This window comes from Cucurbita pepo, chromosome 8, assembly GCF_057944985.1.
Source record: "Cucurbita pepo subsp. pepo isolate OVF chromosome 8, ASM5794498v1, whole genome shotgun sequence".
Taxonomy (NCBI): Eukaryota; Viridiplantae; Streptophyta; class Magnoliopsida; order Cucurbitales; family Cucurbitaceae; genus Cucurbita; species Cucurbita pepo.
Window position 1 is genome coordinate 12697576 of NC_141805.1, and position 19574 is coordinate 12717149.

The 19574-nt window shown below is 39.0% G+C and overlaps 4 protein-coding genes across 6 annotated transcripts; 3 read left to right on the forward strand and 1 right to left on the reverse strand.

Annotated features, from left to right (window-relative positions):
- The first annotated feature begins 756 nt into the window (after positions 1–756).
- Positions 757–4481, forward strand: LOC111800257 (putative glycosyltransferase STELLO1). Its single transcript, XM_023683867.2, has 3 exons — positions 757–2791; positions 3329–3455; positions 3740–4481. Exons 1-3 carry the CDS (start codon positions 1098–1100, stop codon positions 4205–4207), a joined length of 2289 nt encoding a protein of 762 aa, XP_023539635.2. The 5' UTR covers positions 757–1097; the 3' UTR covers positions 4208–4481.
- On the reverse strand, positions 4457–11841 carry LOC111800256 (protein SEMI-ROLLED LEAF 2). The gene is made up of 20 exons (XM_023683863.2): positions 11411–11841; positions 11078–11313; positions 10800–10874; positions 10613–10728; positions 10379–10493; positions 10165–10293; positions 9028–9075; positions 8767–8948; positions 8481–8677; positions 8105–8397; positions 7878–8027; positions 7353–7784; positions 7062–7211; positions 6911–6986; positions 6624–6751; positions 6313–6513; positions 6126–6233; positions 5907–6026; positions 5653–5805; positions 4457–5014 (listed from the first exon to the last, which is right to left on the reverse strand). The coding sequence occupies exons 2-20, from the start codon at positions 11222–11224 to the stop codon at positions 4853–4855; spliced, it is 2982 nt and encodes a 993-aa protein (XP_023539631.2). The 5' UTR covers positions 11225–11313; positions 11411–11841; the 3' UTR covers positions 4457–4852.
- Positions 11842–11885: 44 nt separating this feature from the next.
- On the forward strand, positions 11886–14050 carry LOC111800262 (putative aquaporin SIP2-1). Its single transcript, XM_023683876.2, has 3 exons — positions 11886–12457; positions 13392–13652; positions 13722–14050. Exons 1-3 carry the CDS (start codon positions 12170–12172, stop codon positions 13884–13886), a joined length of 714 nt encoding a protein of 237 aa, XP_023539644.2. The 5' UTR covers positions 11886–12169; the 3' UTR covers positions 13887–14050.
- Positions 14051–14740: 690 nt separating this feature from the next.
- LOC111800260 (putative protein S-acyltransferase 4) lies at positions 14741–19134 on the forward strand. 3 transcript variants are annotated; one of them, XM_023683871.2, is made up of 7 exons: positions 14741–15250; positions 15330–15421; positions 15777–15965; positions 16911–17219; positions 17366–17587; positions 17699–18243; positions 18832–19134. In XM_023683871.2, exons 2-6 carry the CDS (start codon positions 15368–15370, stop codon positions 18230–18232), a joined length of 1308 nt encoding a protein of 435 aa, XP_023539639.2. In that variant the 5' UTR covers positions 14741–15250; positions 15330–15367; the 3' UTR covers positions 18233–18243; positions 18832–19134. The 3 variants fall into 3 exon arrangements, with proteins under 3 accessions (XP_023539639.2, XP_023539641.2, XP_023539642.2); XM_023683873.2 differs by having other exon boundaries at positions 14741–15143; XM_023683874.2 differs by having other exon boundaries at positions 14745–14805.
- Positions 19135–19574: the final 440 nt, after the last annotated feature.

The window sequence follows — 19574 nt, forward strand, 5'->3', positions numbered from 1 at the left end:
TGAGTTCTGAGTTTCACATGACAATGACTGTGCAACGACTCCACCCTTTTTCCCTTTGGCCCTTCAAATCTGTATCTTCCGACACACACAAACTCTATACCTTTCTACTCCCAAAGGATGTCTGCAATCAATACATACTATTCTTCCATTATTGACCCAAAAGGCTTAGAACTCGAGTGCAATCAATACATACTATTCTTCCATTATTGACCCAAAAGGCCCAGAACTCGAACGATTTGATCTTCATCTTTATAGTTTGAGTTTAGTTTCAATTTAGTACTTTTTTTTTTTTAAGATCTGGTTGAACATGTGACAGAGCAAAATGAATATTAAATATTAAAAACAGTATCAAAATTATAAAATTATAAAGAATCAACTGAAAAGGAATTTCATTGTATTCTTTTCAGCAATTTAGAAATATAATATTTTAATTTTTTGATTTAAATCTTATTAAATCTGATTATTATTATTATTATTATGTGGTAACAATAAAATAATTAGTTGGTGAACAAAAATGAGAGAACCAACCAGAAATGTAATATATAAAACAAATATAACATATAATTTTATAAATAGTACACACCATAGACGGAAGGAAAATGGGCAAATCAAGTGTATATAAAAATATTCTAACCAATTAAAGTTATTTATTAAAATATTGGGTTTATAAGTTAATTTGAGAAGATGGATTAAATTGAAAGTAAAAATTTGGCATTTTTAACATTTTGGTTTCCGAGAGTGAGAGTCCCTTCCCACCAAACTCGAAAGCAAGAGTTGTCAAGTGAGAATTGAAGTTGAAGAATTCCGCAACATGCTTGTCGGCAACCACTGCTGAGGATAATTTGAATTTCCATTACAGACTGTCTTCTCCTCTTGATTAATCAGACAATCCCACGCACGCATTCTTCTTCTTCCATCATTTTCATGATCTGACAACGACGACGACAACAACAACAACCAGAACCCCCGTTTCTGGATCTCCAATTTCCTCCTGAAACTCCCTCTTGAATCGACGGAAGCCATTGGAGAGCTATCTCAGATAATCTTGGGACAACAGTTTTGTACTGTGTACCAGTGTTCTAAATTTCCTGGATCCAATGTTGGTCCAAGAGCGTTCAACGCCTAAATCCCCCAAAACCCAGATCAGAACCTTACCGACTCTCCACTCGCATCGATTCTCAGAATCTAAGAGCCTCGATTTCTCCACATGGCTGTCTGAAAATATGTACAAAGTGGTGACGGTTCTGCTACTGATCGTCTCCGTCGCCGTCCTTTTTTTCCTCCGCAATGTCGGCGATAGCGCCGCCCTTCTCTGCTTCCAATCCAAGACGGCGGCCTTGGAGAAGATTCAATTCCCTAAAGTTGATTGGAATTCGATCGCGTCGATCCCGGCTACCTCTTCTCTCTATCCGGAATTTCGCTCTGAGCAATGGATCGTAGTCTCGGTGTCTACTTATCCTAGCGATTCGCTGCGCAAGCTTGTGAAAATGAAGGGCTGGCAGGTGTTGGCGATCGGCAATTCACTGACGCCGGCGGATTGGGCTCTTAAAGGTGCGATTTTCCTTTCCTTAGAAGAACAGTCTAAATTAGGGTTTCGTGTGATTGAATTTCTTCCCTATGATTCTTTCGTGAGGAAAACTGTTGGGTACCTCTTCGCAATTCAACATGGCGCGAAGAAGATCTTCGATGTGGATGATCGAGGGGAAGTTATCGATGGGGATTTGGGTAAACATTTCGATGTAGAATTGGTTGGAGAGGGAGCGAGGCAGGAGATTATATTACAGTATAGCCATGAAAATCCCAATAGAACTGTTGTAAATCCATATATTCATTTTGGGCAAAGATCAGTCTGGCCTAGGGGCTTGCCACTGGAACATGTGGGTGAAATTGCTCATGAAGAATTTTATACCGAAGTTTTTGGTGGAAAGCAGTTCATCCAACAGGGAATTTCCAACGGTCTCCCTGATGTCGATTCGGTATTTTACTTCACTCGAAAATCTGGATTGGAAGCTTTTGATATTAGATTTGATGAACGTGCCCCAAAAGTGGCATTGCCGCAGGGTATGATGGTTCCTATTAACTCCTTCAACACACTTTATCATACCTCAGCCTTCTGGGCTTTAATGCTTCCTGTTTCCATTAGCACAATGGCTTCTGATATCTTGAGAGGATATTGGGGCCAGAGGCTTCTATGGGAAATTGGTGGTTATGTTGTAGTTTATCCTCCAACCGTTCATCGATACGATAGGATTGAAGCATACCCTTTTTCAGAAGAAAGAGATCTACATGTGAATGTGGGTCGTTTAGTTAATTTTTTGAATTCATGGAGATCAGGTAAACATAGGCTTTTTGAAAAGATTTTGGAGTTGAGTTTTGTAATGGCAGAGGAAGGGTTTTGGACTGAGAAGGATGTGAAGTTTACAGCAGCTTGGCTACAAGATTTAATTGCTGTTGGGTACCAGCAGCCAAGGCTAATGTCTCTGGAATTGGATCGTCCACGAGCGACTATTGGTCATGGGGATCGGAAGGAGTTTGTTCCACAGAAACTACCATCCATACACCTAGGGGTTGAGGAAACTGGGACCGTGAGCTATGAGATAGGGAACTTGATAAGGTGGAGAAAGTATTTTGGCAATGTTGTGCTAATCATGTTTTGTAATGGCCCTGTCGAACGAACAGCTCTCGAGTGGAGGTTGCTATATGGGCGGATATTCAAGACGGTGATAATTCTTTCAGAGACTAAGAATTTAGATCTTGTTGTGGAAGAAGGCAGACTGGACCATGCATACAAGTAAGTCACTTTTTTAAGTACACGATTGAAAATTTTGTGTGAGTTCGAAGCCGAAGTAGTAATTTGCTAGACAGAATATTTTGAGTTCTCTTTTCATGCTGCCTAGAATGTAAATATAATTATTAGTATTCTACAAAAATGATAACATTGGAAGTTTACCTCGTTTTGTCTTGGCATTCTGAGCTCAGAAAATACGCGTTCGAGTTGCATTCAATTTTACAAGTGACAAAAAATTGCTCATAATTCATTGAAAAGGTTCTCACTAGCTTTATCTTTTTACTTGGTTGTCATGGTATCAGGATTTGAAACTGTTGAGATAAGTTTATTATCAATTACACAATTTCAATAGAGAATCGTAGCAGCACAGTTTACAATTTTTTTTTGTTGCAAACTTGGAATTGTTGGCTGTCAAGAGAATGAAACTGTGTTCTGTTTCAACCTGCATTCTCAAATAGTCTTCGGCCTGCTACTTGCTCCAGTTGATTAAGCTTTCAAAATTATATGTTCTTCTAAATATGTTGTTAATTATGTTAACAGGTACCTGCCCAAAATTTTCGACACGTATAGTGGTGCAGAAGGGTTTCTATTCCTGCAAGACAATACTATTCTTAACTATTGGAATCTGCTACAGGCGGACAAATCAAAACTCTGGATAACTAATAAGGTACCACTTGAACTATATTTAGCTGAGTTAATTGTGTTTAGCGCCTGTGTTCTTTACTTGAATTTCGTCCTTAAGATGGCACTAACTAATTCTTCTTACTGAGGTTGAAAATTTTGTGGTAAATTAGTAGAAAGTAGGAAAAAACTTGCGAGAAAATATCTTTTTACACTCCAAACAATATTTAACTGCTTGAATGCTTGTTGATCCTAGTGAATTTGGATGACTGCAAATCTGAGACCTTTAAAAGCTCTCAATTTAGTCTATCATTGTATCAATGAATTCAGGTACCCAAATCTTGGACTACTGTGTCAGTTGAAAGCTCAGACTGGTTTACTAAACAATCAAACATGGTAAAGAAGATAGTGAGCATGATGCCAGTTCATTTCCAAGTCAGTCATAAGCAGTCTGTAGCAAATGAGCAAAGCCTCACAATATGCAATTCCGAGGTCTTTTACATTCCTCGGCGCCTCGTAGCAGACTTTCTTGATCTTCTCGGTTTAGTGGGTGATTTAGAAATCCATCACAAGGTTGCAATCCCCTTGTTCTTTACAGCAATGGATTCGGTTCAGAACTTTGATCCGGTTTTGAATACAATGAGGTATAGAGAGAAAGCACCTGCCACAAATTCATCAACTATTTATTCAGTTCATGTGCCTGCTGTTCACCCATGGAATGTGTCAAGTGAACAAGATTTCATAAAGTTGGTCAGAATAATGGCAGAAGGCGACCCACTTCTAGCAGAGTTAGTTTGAGGGGATAAAAGGAAAAGAAAAGAGACTTTGAATTGATACCTTGGGAGTTAGGGGAGACCATGTATACTAAGCCATCTGTTATACAAAACTGCTATTTTTCTTCTCTTTTTGGTTCGGAGTGAAGGAAAATAACATTTCTTTGACCCCATCCTCCCCAACACTTGTTTTCTTTTGTAGAGTTTGTGTGTTCTCACCATTTGTTGTAAGAAAGAAATTGTATTCAACTAGTTCTTTTGTCCCATAAGTATATGAACAGGAAATTAAATTGGCTTCATTGAATATAACTTCCCTCTAATATTTTTCTGTAATACAAGGTTATGCTGTTCCATTGCATAACTTTGAACGCTGGTATAGAGTTTACAGACAACAATGGAAGAACAAAATATACAATCAATTAAATTATGATGGAACTCCACCAAGAACAAAAGACGACTTCTAGAGCAGGGAGCAAAACACCAAATCTTCCTGAATGAGTCCATAGTTATGAAGAGAAAGCTTGAAGAAAAGATTGAAAGCTTTCAATGTGACGCATAGATTTTGTCTGTGTCTGTAGTAGCTACTTACAAAATGTACTCCAGTTGCTTAGTCGTCAGTCATCTCGCTCGTTGAAATCGCTCAGGTAGCTAATATTTCTGGTTCAATTGATCAGCAGCCTGCAGCTTTGAGGAAGTTGTCATATGGACTTGAAGCTGGTAATCTTAACGAGTGTGAATGATACTCGTATTCAGCCATGCACGGCATCACAATGGGTCCAGAGGGAGGTTGAAATGGGTTAGCTGATGAGTGTTCAATGAATGGATTGCTAACCTGCAATTTCAGAAATGTGTTAGAAGTTTGTGAATGTTTATGTTTCTTCTACATGTGAGGAACTTGCATCCTGAAAACATAAATTAAGAAAACTGTTTATGTTTGCCACTAAACATTATTCATAGAACTTAAGGATTCTCTCTCTCATCAATTTAGATCATTCAAGTGGAATCTATTTTGGCAGAATTCTACATTCGGTTTAAGAGGGGAACAAAGCATTTCTTGGAAGAGTGTGAAAACCTCTCTCTAGTGGACGTGTTTTAAAACCTTGAGGGAAAGCTCGGAAGGAAAAGCCCAAAAAGGCCCATATCTGCTAGTGGTGGGCTTGAGCTATTACAAATGATATCAAAGCTAGAAACCGGACAATGCGCCAAAGAGGACGTTGGGCCCTCAAGGGGGTGGTTGTGAGATCCCATATCGGTTGAAGAGAGGAGTGTGGAAACTTCTCCCTAGTGGACGCGTTTTAAAATCTTAAGAGGAAGTCCGAAAAGAAAAGCCCAAAAAAGACCATATCTGCTAGCGGTGTACTTGTGTTGTTACTCTACCTGTGGAATAGCTATAGTTCATATCCAAACAAATTTCCCAAATGATCCAAATATTAACAAAAAAGGTTAGGTTTGCAGAGATAAGATCATAACCTCCTCCTGTTTCAGGTGGAAAGACGTCAAAGCTGACATCTTCTGCTGCTTTCCCATCAGAAGTAGCTCACAATGCTGGGCCATTTCCTTGTAAGGCACATAATCTGTGGTCGAGATGGAGATACTTCCGACTTGATTTGCTGTTTCGAGTACCTGATTTAAACGAAACATGATAGCGTAAGTGATCATTGAAAAATCAGTTCCCAATTTTGGTCAATTCATCAAATAATGAGATATTGAAGTAGCTGACATACTGATTCTAAAAGCTGATTCACACTCAAAACTGGAATCACAATGAACTCCTGATTATCTTTAGTTTGGCTTTCAAACGCATCGCCAAAGGAATCTTCATCAATGTTAAAAAATGGAGCAGACTGCAAAGAGGAAGAACAAAAGTCAAGAACCACAAGGAAAACTCATGCTACATACGCTTATTGCCTCTTTAATGAATTTATCAGAGTTCTCAGTATAACCTGATGCACGTTATTCGACGTATCCTCTAACCGATGATTTCCGAGAGGACACATAACATCAGGTACAAACTCCCTGAGAAGTTGCTTCTTTATGCTGGAGAATTGAGACTGCAACATAGATGTAAAAATTTATAGTGTTTAACAATAAAAACGAACCAATCCAGAAATGAGTGGTCTAGTGCTTTACATCTGAAAGTGTATCCAAACTCTTCACGATCTCGGTAACAAGGGATTCTCTAGTTTGATCTTTGGTTATCTCTACTTCGGACAGAAACTTCGAGGCCGAATCGTCATCTTCCTTGGATCCATAAGGACAACTCGTTTTGTCAGACTGTATGGTAACAGCTTGTAACTTGCAGCCTTCTACCAATTCTAGGAAGGGATCGACCTAACCATGTTTAAAAACAAGTCATAATTGAAATTTTGATAGCAGCTTCAGATTTAAGCATAGACTTGGGAACTCTAATTTCTGTAAGCATTAGTTCTTGATCAACATACCATTCTGCCCCGGAATATAGTCTGCATTTGATCAACAAGGGGACGGATATTAAAAGCTTTAGATGAAAAGAGGATCATCGATGTGGCTAGAGTAAATAAGGATCGACATCGTGATGGTGGCACTGATCCTGCAATTCGAGCACAAACCAAGCCTCAGTACAGTACCATCCAGTATAATCTTTATGGTGACAGATGCATGAAAAGTCTCACAGTAACAGATTTCATCAACATTTCGTCCAACAGATTTGATTAAAGACCAAATTTGTGCTAATGTTTTAAAGATTCACCTCGTTTACTGAGAGAAAGGTCTCGCAATGTAAACGCCAACTGAAAACTTCGTATTAGGGCCTCATGACTTGAATTCTGCAAGGAAAGAAACATATATTGACAGTTCATCCCAGTAAAAAGAAAAATCAAATCTGAAAAGCGTTGTTTTACCTTAGCTCGAGAAAACAGCATGATCAAGCTGTATGTATGGGCAATTCCTACATAATTTTCTGGAACATTAGCAGGAGATATGGATTGTGCAAAGATTGATGAGAGCAGAAGTGTAATTTGGTGGCTACTGAGTCGGAGAGAATGAGTTTCCTGAAATTTGATTCATAAAAGAAAAAGTAAGCGACCCCGGTTACCGAGGATCGATAATGCAGACTGAGCTATCTTCTCTCAACACTAGACAATTATTAAAATAAACGACTTAGAACATGAAACGATTTTCACACAACATACTGGTTCTTTGCTCAAGTTGTTCATAGTAGTCGCAGTCGCATCAGTTCTCAAAGGTCCGGAGTTTCTTGTGCTATATGCCCGACTGTAGGATGACTTCAAGCTACTTTGCATTCCATTGCTTGCGTTTTCCTGTTTGCCATCGGCAAGAGAGCTATCTTTCATATCTGGATGACCATTTTCCAGCAAGGACAATTTTTCATTCCTTAGCTTCTGGAAAAGGGCAGCTGAAGAAGAAAAAACAGAGACAGTTCTTGAGAATGTCCTAGGAATGTCAGAAGTCATCCTTGACTCGACATCTGAAGAGCGTAGACGAGGACAAACAGAAGATGGCACAAGGACAACTGAAAAAATATGATGAGCTGCAACTCGTGTTTCATGATCGGGATGGACCATAGCCAGTAATAATTGATGAAACAAAGCCTCAGGGAATGCCTATGCCATAAAACACTGAATTTATTAAAATCATAAGGCTAAACTTTGCTGGAGAGAATGAATCAGACTCAAAAGCAGAAGATTGTTTCTTGCCTTGTTTTGATATGATAAATTAGGCAAGGAGGCAACAATTTGAGCAGCACGATAAACAGCAGAAATTGCAGTTCTGGCTATGACTGTAACAGAAGAAAGGCTCTCCAACATCACAGCCATAGCATCAAGAACTGGGCCTGGTTCTCCAACCTGTTTTCCAGTTCTTATTTAAAATCTTAAAATATGCACAGCAATAATAAAAGTTAAGCGGTTTAAATTTTCATCACCTTATATATTAGCTGTATCAGACACTGATCTACTGCTTGATTTAAGCTTTTATTCCAATTTTTCACTTCATCCCCTAAATTTGCATCGTCGAGTGAGCAGTGTATGCTCTTCCTCAAATGCCTCATGCAGTCACTAACTGAACTAATTATTGCAATAGAAGGTTCAACTTTTGCCTCTTGAGCAAGGGCAGTAGCCACAGCAACAATGTCAAGCTGCATCTTAGGCAGCTTCAGGACATTTTTATGGTCAAGATGTTTAATCAATATGGAAAGCAAAACATGGGTATTTTGACCTGTCAAAATCAAAACATAATTGATGAACCAGAAACACAAGCAAACATGAGGTACAAACAGGAATAGGATTGAAAGAACACACCACATTTGTCCATTAGGAACTGCAAATCTTTCAGAACTGGAGCTGCAATGCCATGTTCAATAGACCACAGATTTCCATTATCGAAGTAACGAAACAAAGATTCTAATATACGCCTCATGGTTGTAGCTTCTTTGGCTAGTTTGGCCATGTTGTGTAGGCAAACTCTAGACCAAAAGCAAGGGTTTCGGACATCCTCCCTATCAAGCAAAGATAGTTATTTATAATGAAATATTTATATCAGCAAGATTATTGCATGGGGACTTCACCAGAGATGAATGATTATTACCCTATCAAGTTCAGTTCACCTCCTTCAGTCACGATTTCCCTCCAAGATGGTGTGCTCGTCATGACAACTGACGATGAAGAGATATGACCCTTGTCCCGTACCACTTCTTGCACCCATTGATCATTTAACTTGTCTGGATCTTTTGCAGGAGCCCCATAGTTTTCTAGGATCACTGAAACAATCTGTTCAATGATAATACAAGTCAATAGAAATAATGTTTATTTTTCTGTCGAAGGTACAAGTTTGAGGGAAGCAACTTACATTATCAAATTCGACAGAAATATGAGAGTGTTCACCCATAAACCACACCTGGAAGAAAAAAAAAACAATGAACCAAATTAGTTTTGGCAAGCTATTCGAACGACCCATTTACTGAAGTACATGAAAATAGATAGGAATATGCTATGCAAATGTAATCTCTTTGCAATTTCATGAGTTCATAGGTGGCTTATTCATGTCATTAATTTATTATTAGTAGCATCATCATGATAAGGAACCATAATAAGAACACTAGGAAGAATATAGGACCAACAATTTTTGAAGACAAGCATCTTCCTTGGTCCGATCGATTCGCATTTGCTATACTGAAGGTTTCTTTATGGTGTTCTCTCTCTCTCTGAGCCTTCTCTCTCCAAGCCTTTTGTTGATTTCTTACTTTTTTATATTAGTTTTAATCGGTATGGCTATTACTCTTTCTCTGTAATTTTTCTTCCTGCTTTGCTTTTATCACTCCTAGGTTTTGCATTTTCGAGCAATAGATTATTTCATTATTTAGGTTTTGCATTATCTGTAACAAACCAAGTCTACCGCTAGCAGATATTGTCCGCTTTTGCCCGTCACATATCGTCATCAGCCTCACGGTTTTAAAACGCGTCTAACCCTTATAAGGAATGCTCCGTTCCCCTTTCCAACTGATGTGGGATTTCACAATCCACCTCCCTTGGGAGCACAACGTCTTCGTTGGCATAGTGCTCGGTGACTAGCTCTGATACCATTTGTAACAGCCCAAGCCCACTGTTAGCAGATATTGTCCGTTTTGGCCCGTTACGTATCGCCATCACCCTTACGGTTTTAAAACGCGTCTAACTCTTATAAGGAATGCTTCATTCCCCTCTCCAACCGATGTTGGATTTCACAATCCACCCCCCTTGGGAGCACAGCGTCCTCGCTAGCACATCGCCCCGTGTCTAGCTCTGATACTATCTATAACAGCCCAAGCCCACTGCTAGTAGATATTGTCTGTTTCGGCCCGTTACGTAATACCATTAGCCTCATGATTTTAAAACGTGTCTAACTCTTATAAGGAATGCTTCGTTCCTCTCTCCAACTGATGTGGGATTTCACATTATCACTCACTAGCTTAATGTAAATGTAAATAGTAGAAATAGAAAGGCATACCATTGAGGAAAGGCCTTGCAAGCCAGCCGAACGCAGGCCTTCAGCCCCTTCATCCTCTCCACTATCTTGAGCTAATTGACACAGTTTTGGAACAAAGGCTTCTAAGTTAAACATGTAAGTCCCATCAATCTGGATCATCAGAAGTTCGAATATTAAACCAATAAAACATATTAACATAATGAAAGCAAGAACTAAAGCTATATTTTTCACTTACCTGACTATTCACAAAACTAAATAGAGTCTGACATCCTATAATTTGCATTTCCTTCTGTCGTGTTTGGTCCATTAGAGATTGGATAATACTTATTAAGCTACTCGTAAACAGAGACCTACAAGTAGTTCACTCATCCACATGAATCAATAGTTATGTTTTCCAACCACTAAAGTTGAGAATGACAGAGAAGATGTACAGAAAACAGATCCAGAAAACAAAAGATGGTTTACTCACATTTGCTCCTTACATGAAACCACAAGTTTTCTGTAGATCGACATTACAATTTTAACGGCATGAAAATTCTCGTTCCGCAGTTCTTTGTAACACCTTTGCTCAAGGGAAGTTGTTATCTGATCATGAAATTAGGAAGTTTAACATGAATACATGGCAGACCACAATGGTAAGGCTTAATAAACATTACCTTTGGAATTCGAAGAGGATTTTTAGCAGCATATTCGCATAATTTCGATATCTTTCGATCATTCGGTCCTTCTTCCTAGCGTAATATAGGGAATATTCTCAGTCAATTATGAAGATAATTGCATAAAAGTGATGAACAACTCAATGTGAAGTAAGTTTTGAGTCATGAGGGATGAACTATGAGTTGATGAACTGGTCGAGATTTTATAAACCCTAAACCCAAAACCCCATTGATGGAACAGGAAACGAAGTAATGCTATAAACATCAAAAGAACTGACCTGATTACGAGGAAATATATCGGCGATGAGCTTCTTGTACCTCTTCACGGGCTGTCTAGACCGTGCCCTCAATCCTGGACAGAAGAAACAAAGACTGCCGCATACAGGCAAGACTTGCCGAGAAACCACACCCGAAACAACGCTCATTTTCTTTCCCTTCTGAACAAATCAATACTCAAATTCCGAGGCCGAGAAGGGAAAGAAAAGATGAAGCTCAATTACGCACCACTTCAAGCCTAAATTGGAAGATTCTGGTCACTACTATTGAAACGAAACACCAAAACCCTAAACCAGTCCAGATCGAAAACATAAACCCCCAAATGAAGAACTTACAAGTTTATGATCAAAATTCCAATGAAAAGTACCTACGATCCTTCTCTGAAACAGCCGAGCAGTGGCCGGAATTCCTCTAAAGCTGTAAAGAAATCAAAACGTACCCGGAATATCGATTTCGTCTCGAGAAAATGATGAAACTATCCGTTTGGGGGGCTGCGAAGCCAATTATGAGTGAGAACCTGAAAACATACAAGAAAGAATCCCCAACTTTTTCAACGGCAAGGTTGTCTGTGGGTCCACAATGCAAGGATGGTTGATTCTGAAGGCATCGCCATTGCTGGATCATACGAGAGCTTCGATGGCCGTTTAAAGGCGAAGCGAGAGAAGACATTTTAAAGTAATTGTTTCGGTTGACAGAACAGACAAACGGACGTGCTGGCTTCTTAAGGCTTGCAAGACCAGAGCACATGATCTGTGTGGAGCTTTTTTTGGTCAAATTCAAACCATAACCTTATGAGAAAAAAACCATCTTCAAATCATTCATGTTCATCCTCATTATTTTGTTAAAACTATGATACAAACGTCTCTCCATAAAAATGATATTTTTAACAAGATCATAAACAATGTCATTTCAAAAATAACATGTCATTAAAATAGAACGTAGGACGTTCAGACATTACTAAAATCGGCCATGTCCAATCAAACATCATCGACCAATGTTCCTTCCTCTTGACCCTTGAGCGCTTTTATATCGATCCAGAGGAGGGATGGAGGGAAGGGTCAAAGAAAAAACACCAAAAGATCTCATTTTGAAGGATGACTTGTGGGGCTCGATTGCTTGTGTTGGATTTTGTGCTGGCTTTTATGTGGGTATGGTCGGGAACTTTGATTAAGATCTTTGTTTTTGGGACATTGGGATTTGGAAATGATCCGGTCGGTGAGATTGTGAAGGCTTCCTTTTCGATTCTCAACATGTTTGTGTTTGCGTTTTTGTCGAAAATTTGGAATGGGGCTTCTTATAATCCTCTTAACATCTTGTCTGATGCTTTTTCTGGGGATTCCAGTAGCTTTCTCTTCGTTGCTGGTGCCAGAATCCCTGCTCAGGTTCTTTTCCCCTTGCGTTTTGTATCTGTTAAACTTTGTCTGGGTTCTATGGTGGTTATCTTGATTATTCTCACAGGTTTAAACTTACTGCATTTGCATTTGCATTGCATGAAAAAAAAACATGATCTGGTTACCTGATGTTCTCCAAGATTTTGGGAATGGTTTGGTCGTTTTTCTTCTGTGTGGGAGGATGGTTGGGAGGGGAATAGTCCCCTTTCCCTTGTCTTTATCACCCCTGTTCTTTGAAAGATCTTGCACACCCTAAGACTACCGCTAGTTGATATTGTTTGTTTTGGTCCGTTACGTATTGCTGTTAGCCTCACAGTTTTAAAACGCGTATGCTAGGGAGAGGTTTTCATCATTCTCCTCTCCAACCGATGTGGGACCTCACAATCCACCCTCTTCAGGGCCCAGCATCCTTGCTGGCACACCGGCTTGTTTGTCTCTGATACCATTCATAAGAACTCAAGCCCACTATTTTGCCCTATTACATATTGTCGTTAGTCTCACGGTTTTAAAACGCGTCTACTATCTAACTCTACTCCAACCAGTGTTTCGCACCGTCCAATGACAGACGCGTTTTAAAAACCTTGAAGGGAAGCCCGAAAGGAAAAAGCTCAGAGAGGACAATATGTGCTTGCAGTAGGCTGCTTGGGCTGTTACATCTAGTATTAGAGCCACGCACCGGACGGTGTGCCACCAAGGACGTTAGGCACCGAAGGGAGGTGGGTTGTGAGCGGTTGAAGAGGAGAACAAAACATTCTTTAGAAGGGTGTGAAAACTTCTCCCTAACAGACACGTTTTAGAACCATGAAACTGATGGTAGTACATAGTAGGCCAAAACGGACAATATCAACTAACGGTTTGTACATTAGAATGGATGGAAATGTGAAGAAGAATAACAGATGATGATGTTTCTGGCTTACCTCTTCAGGTACTTGGAGCCATTAGTGGTGTTAGGCTGATTATCCAGACAATCCCTGAAGCAGGACGAGGGCCTCATTTGAACGTTGGCATCCATCACGGTGCTCTCACAGAAGGATTGTTAACATACGGCATTGTCCTAATCTCGCTTGGACTGTCCACGACACTCCCAGGAAATTTCTTCATGAAGACATGGATCTCCAGCTGCTCCAAGTTAACTCTTCAGATTCTTGGTTCTGACTTAACCGGTGGCTGCATGAACCCTGCCTCTGTAAGTCTCAATACTCGTATTTCATTCAAACAATATCACGCATTAATCCTTTTCAACTTTTCTCCATAGGTAATAGGATGGGCGTATGCTCGTGGGGAACATATAACCAAAGAACACCTTTTTGTATACTGGATTGCTCCAATTCAAGGAACCATACTTGCGGTGTGGACGTTTAAGTTACTATTTCGACAACCGAACGAGGAGAAAGTGAACACAAAAAAGAAATCTGAATAATTGAACATCGTGAAGTAGGTCGGGTAGGTCTCCATGGTGCCCTGTCGTGGCAAGAAAAGTTGACACTCTTACTAATGTATCAGATCCTATCCGATCTTCTTAGTCATATGATGCTCCTATGAAAGAGGACTACATTAATGAATCGATATTACATTTAAATGAAAGTATTATTGAATATATGAATTAATGGTTGAGAAAAACTTAAAAGAATTGGTAGCTTACTATTTGTACCAAAGAAATGCACTTCCTAAAAAGACATTAAAAGGACTCGTGTTGGTCTGGGACATATTATATCTTGATATAACCATAAACAAACAGTAGGGTTATGATTTCATGTTCATGCGTTGTTTGTAGCCACAATCTGGAACATGCATGAAGCGACCCATTTTTATCATAAGCTAATTTAGTAAGAAACCATATGATCTAGGGATGAACAAATAACTATATGCTCTCTATCGTTCGACGGTAGGAATAGGTTGGAGTGAGACCCGAAACAGGGAAGAAATTGATGCAAAAGGTGTGTAGCGTTGAACCACTGCTTGCTTGCATAATGAATGAGCCGAAAAAGGGGAAGAACTAGCTGACGATTAAGCATTTTTTACACTTAGGTCAAAATTTTCGTTTACTATGGTAATTATATCGTATACTTCCATTATAATTGACCATCTAATTCTAATGAGATATGAAAAAAAAAATATATATGTGAAAATAAAAACTAGAACCAGTACAGATTAATGTATTTGTTTCATAATTAGAAAAAAAATATATATATGGAATTTGAGATGACTTGACAATGAAGCAACCAACATGAAGTTAATCCCGTGAAATAAGAATTTGATTGGAAAGACATTAAAGAAAGAAAGGAGGTCGAGTATGTGACAGCACGTTTCATGGATAGAACGATGGAGTTGGATTGGAGGTAGCGAAGTTGAAAGCTCCCAAAATTTCCATTATTATTTTTACGCACTTTCCATTTCCAATCGACAAAGAATGTTGGGTGCGTCGGGCGCGAATGCCGCGGGAAATTGAAACTGCCGCCTAACACATCAATGCCATCAAACCCATTTCATCGTTTTCACAACACACAGAGACGAACCTTTCTCTTGGGTTACTCCTTCTTCTTCTTCCAATTTCTGCAACCCATTTTTTCCACGAGCAGACCCAGAGAGCCTCAGCTGGCTTTTGATCGAAAACCCTCCGAACCTTCCTCCATCGTTTCTGCGCTTTAAGATTCAACGTTTATTTTTCTTCTCATGTGTACGCACGTAGTTTAGTTTCGTTTTGTGTGTTGAAAAAGATCTTACCGTTGAAGGGGATGTTTCTGATTTCTTGAATCGTCTTTTGAATCGGTTCTTGATTTGGGGGTTCGTCTGTTTTAATCGATGGCTTTTTTGGTGAACGAATAAGGGTTTGTGTTTTGTTCTTACTGTGTTTTGGGTACAGGATTCTCCGAGTTGGGTGGATCGTTCACCGGACTCGGTATGGCCACGCCAAACAACCTCTTAAGACTTTACCAAGTTTGGAGGGGAAGTAATGTGCGTTCTTACCCTTTTGTTTTGCTTGATGGGTTTGTTTTGAATTCATTTGATTCAACATTTGGGATTTGAGATAGTGTTTGATGTATCTATCAGTGCCATTGTTTCTTTCTTTGTTTACGATCGATTCATTTTGTTCAAGTTCAACTTGATGACTCTGTTTATGAGCTTAGATCGTTGAAGGAAAATCTAAGTTGTATCTGTGAGTGTTTCTGCTTTGTATGATATTCATCTGAATATAAAGAACTAGTAGAATTCTTCTGTATTTCGTGAATAGATATCATATCATACATTGTTTGTTTATTCATGTAATATTACTCAAATGGATGATACTTCGTTTCTTGTGTCTTCTCAGAGATTTTTCTGTGGTGGGAGATTGATATTTGGCCCTGACGTATCATCTCTGATTCTCTCCATATGTCTTATTGCTGGTCCTGCAGTTGCTTTCTGCGTAAAGATATATTTGAAGATCCATGATGTTGAACCACCTGGGAACGCTCGTTGGTATCCTGTATTATTTGGAGGTCTCGCCCTCACTTTTCTGGTGAGTTTTAATTTGTTTGTGCCCGTCTTCTTAGTAAGGTGGTCTATGCAATTAGTGTGTAAGAGCTTGAAAGAACGAAAGAAAACTATAGAGATGAGACTGTATAGAATATTTCCTTCCATGGTTATCTGTAGTTCATCCTTCAAGTTTTTTTGTGAGATCCATCATGATAAAGGTGTGGAAACCGCTCCCTAGCAGACGCGTTTTAGAATTGTGAGGTTGACGGCGATATGTAACGGGTCAAAGCGGACAATATTTGTTAGTGGTGGGCTTAAGCTGTTACTAATGGTATCAGAGCCAAGCATCGAGCGGTGTGCTAGCGAGTACACTGGCTTCCAAGGGGTGGATTTTCCCACATTGGTTGAGAGGGGAACAAAACATTCCTTATAAGGGTGTGGAAACCTTTCCCTAGCATACATGTTTTATAACCGTAAGGCTGACGGCGATACGTAACGGGCTAAAGCGGACAATATTTGCTAGTGGTGGGCTTGAGGTTTTACTAATGGTATCAGAGCAGGCACCCAACGGAAGTGGATTGTGAGATCCCATATCAATTGGAGAAGGAACGAAACATTCCTTTTAAGGGTGTGGAAACCTCTCCCTAGCAGACGCGTTCTAAAATTGTGAGGCTGACGACGATACGTAACAGACCAAAGCGGACAATATTGGCTAGAGGTGGGCTTGGGCGGTTAGAGTTCCATCATTATTGACAGCATAATAAACTCTAAAGCTGAGCGATGTATATCGGCTACTCTTGATTAACACTCTTCTCAAAGTATTCTCAAAATGCTTATTGAAAGCGTGCTTCATTTTTCACTTACTAGTCATTCTAAACTCACACTAAAGGCTGATGAGAAATTTAGGATAAAATCAGTGCATTTTCATTATCCTTAATGCAGTTTTTGTTTGAATCAGAAAATCACATGGGAAGTAAACTATGTGCAGGATTTGATATTTCTGTTCGTGACTTCTAGTAGAGATCCTGGAATACTGCCTCGAAATTCAAGGCCTCTTGAGTCAGATGAATTAGATGACATGAATACACCATCCATGGAATGGATCAATGGAAGAACCCCACATCTAAAAATCCCTCGGATTAAAGATGTGACTATAAATGGTCATACAGTAAAAGTCAAGTACTGTGACACTTGTTTATTTTATCGCCCTCCTCGTGCATCTCATTGTTCCATATGCAACAATTGTGTTCAGAGATTTGATCATCACTGCCCATGGGTTGGGCAGTGCATTGGAATAGTAAGATATTCATATACTTAAACCAATCTTATTAAACTTTGCCTCAAATTTTGTTAGCATAATTCTGAAAGCACTTAGAGGTTTCATGTCATTTCACTTATTTTGTTGAATTCTAACTATTAGATCCATTGTTGTTACTGTTGCAGCGTAATTATCGGTTCTTCTTCATGTTCATAACGACCTCGACAATCTTGTGTTTATACGTGTTGTCGTTTTCGTTGTCCATCCTTATTCATCATCAAGAAGCCTTTTTCAAGGCTGTGTCCAAAGACATCCTTTCAGATATTCTAGTAGTGTATTGTTTCATTGCCTTTTGGTTCGTTGGTGGCCTTTCCGTATTCCATTCTTATCTTGTACTCACAAATCAGGTAGGTTTCTTATACTCACCCACTTCAATTCACAATTTATACATACAAATAGTAGTTTAGTGTTTAATACTATACTTGCTTGCTTATCCTAATAAAGTCATTCTAATGCAGACTACCTATGAGAATTTCCGGTATCGGTACGACAAGAAGGAGAATCCATATAATAAAGGAACGATGAAGAACGTCGGAGAAGTATTTTTCTCGAAAATTCCACCGTCATCGCATAAGTTCCGATCCATTGTTGAGGAGGATGACATGATGATGGGCGTTACTCCTTATTTTGAAGAAGGTATTTTTAGCTCGAAGGAGAAACTTGATATGGAAAGGGGTACTAAATATTTGGAGGATGAGACGTTCCCAACTCCTGACATATTGAGGAGATTCGAATACGTGGACGACCTGGAAGATGATCTGAAAATGATGGTAGAAGGAGAAAGACCTCATGTTGATCCACTGTTTCGTCTTGACCGAGAGGCAGAGGAACTTGAAGAAGGTGGCAGTGATGGAATACCTGATCCTCAGCTAGAATTATCAATGGAAGATAGTGATGAAGTAGCCGTAGAAAGTTCCATCCCTGGTGGGGTTAACACAGATGAGACGAAGGATGCCAATGACTCACCTCAAGTTGAAGCTTCCAAGTTTTAGGCGTTAAAAAGGTATACTATTGAACACATTAATCATGAGGTTCCTTGTGTCATTTTTTCTATGATCATTTAGACCATCACCAAGATGTATGTGAGAAGGAATGCATGAATGGACTGAGACCAAATCTGATTGAGAATGATCCAAAGGATATGAAGTTATGTTTAAGAAAGGTTTAAAAGAATTGATAATTACGATAGACGCAGCTTCACTGACTCAATTATAAGAAACCAAAGTTAAGTGTGTGAATGAGGACAAAACATACTAAGTCTTTACTATTAGAATTAGTTTAAGATGAGTAGGTAATGTGGTTATTTTGTAAGGGATGCAGGAGAATGTTGAGGCAATTGGGTGCTGAATCTGGATTCCAAATCCTAATCCAAATCTTGGGCATTAAAGTTATATGCTTTAGCTCAACTTGGCTTCATTTACTCTATTGTTAAGTCATCTTTTGACAGAATTAAAAGCAGTAGTCGAAATCATTTTATATGATTCAACTTATATATGCACATGATCATTGTTTAGACATTTCCTGGACTTCATCTAACACGTACATGTCTATATGTTCATGAAAGTTGTGTACAAAAATTTTGGTGGAACAGGTCCCATTTTTCTGGGGAGGCAGAGAAGAGCAACATGCAGCTGTAAACGCTTCCTGTTGTCATTAGAAGCAGGGAGGAATATTGGGTTAAGAAAGATTGGGCTGTAGATTAGGTAAGCGAAGTGTAGGGGATATCAGAAGCTTATTGTGGTGGGTGAGGAATTTTTTGTTTCGTTGTTAAACATGTTGGTTGCTTTACGTTTTCATGTATCCAAAGTGGCTTTAAAATAAAGCTCAAATTCCACATGCCACTTTCAGATTCTATTCACACACTGATCCATCTATTCTTCTATTTCTTTTACCACTTGGGCTGTAGACGTCTTGCTTCTTTCATTCTTCTTCCTCTCGGTCGCACACCTTCTCCTTCACCTTGTAAACGGTTACACCTTCTCCTTCACCTTGTAAACGGGTTCGAACCGACTGATGTTGAAGAATCAGTGAATGATTTATGGTTAGGAGTGAAGTGTCACTCGAACTCATATCTAGTTGATTCTTCCCACCATGCAAATTTATTAAACACAATATTTATTATGGGTAGGTTGAAAATGTAGGATCCACCCATTTATTATTATTTACCTATTAAATTATTCTTTTAAGTTGACTGATATTAAAAACCTCTAAACCATATTAACAAAATTATATATTTGGATGAATAATTAAATACCTTTTCAGCTTAAAAAATTTCTAGCAAATACATCCTACAGTAATGCTCATGATAAATTTAATTTTTTCAGTTTAATTCTT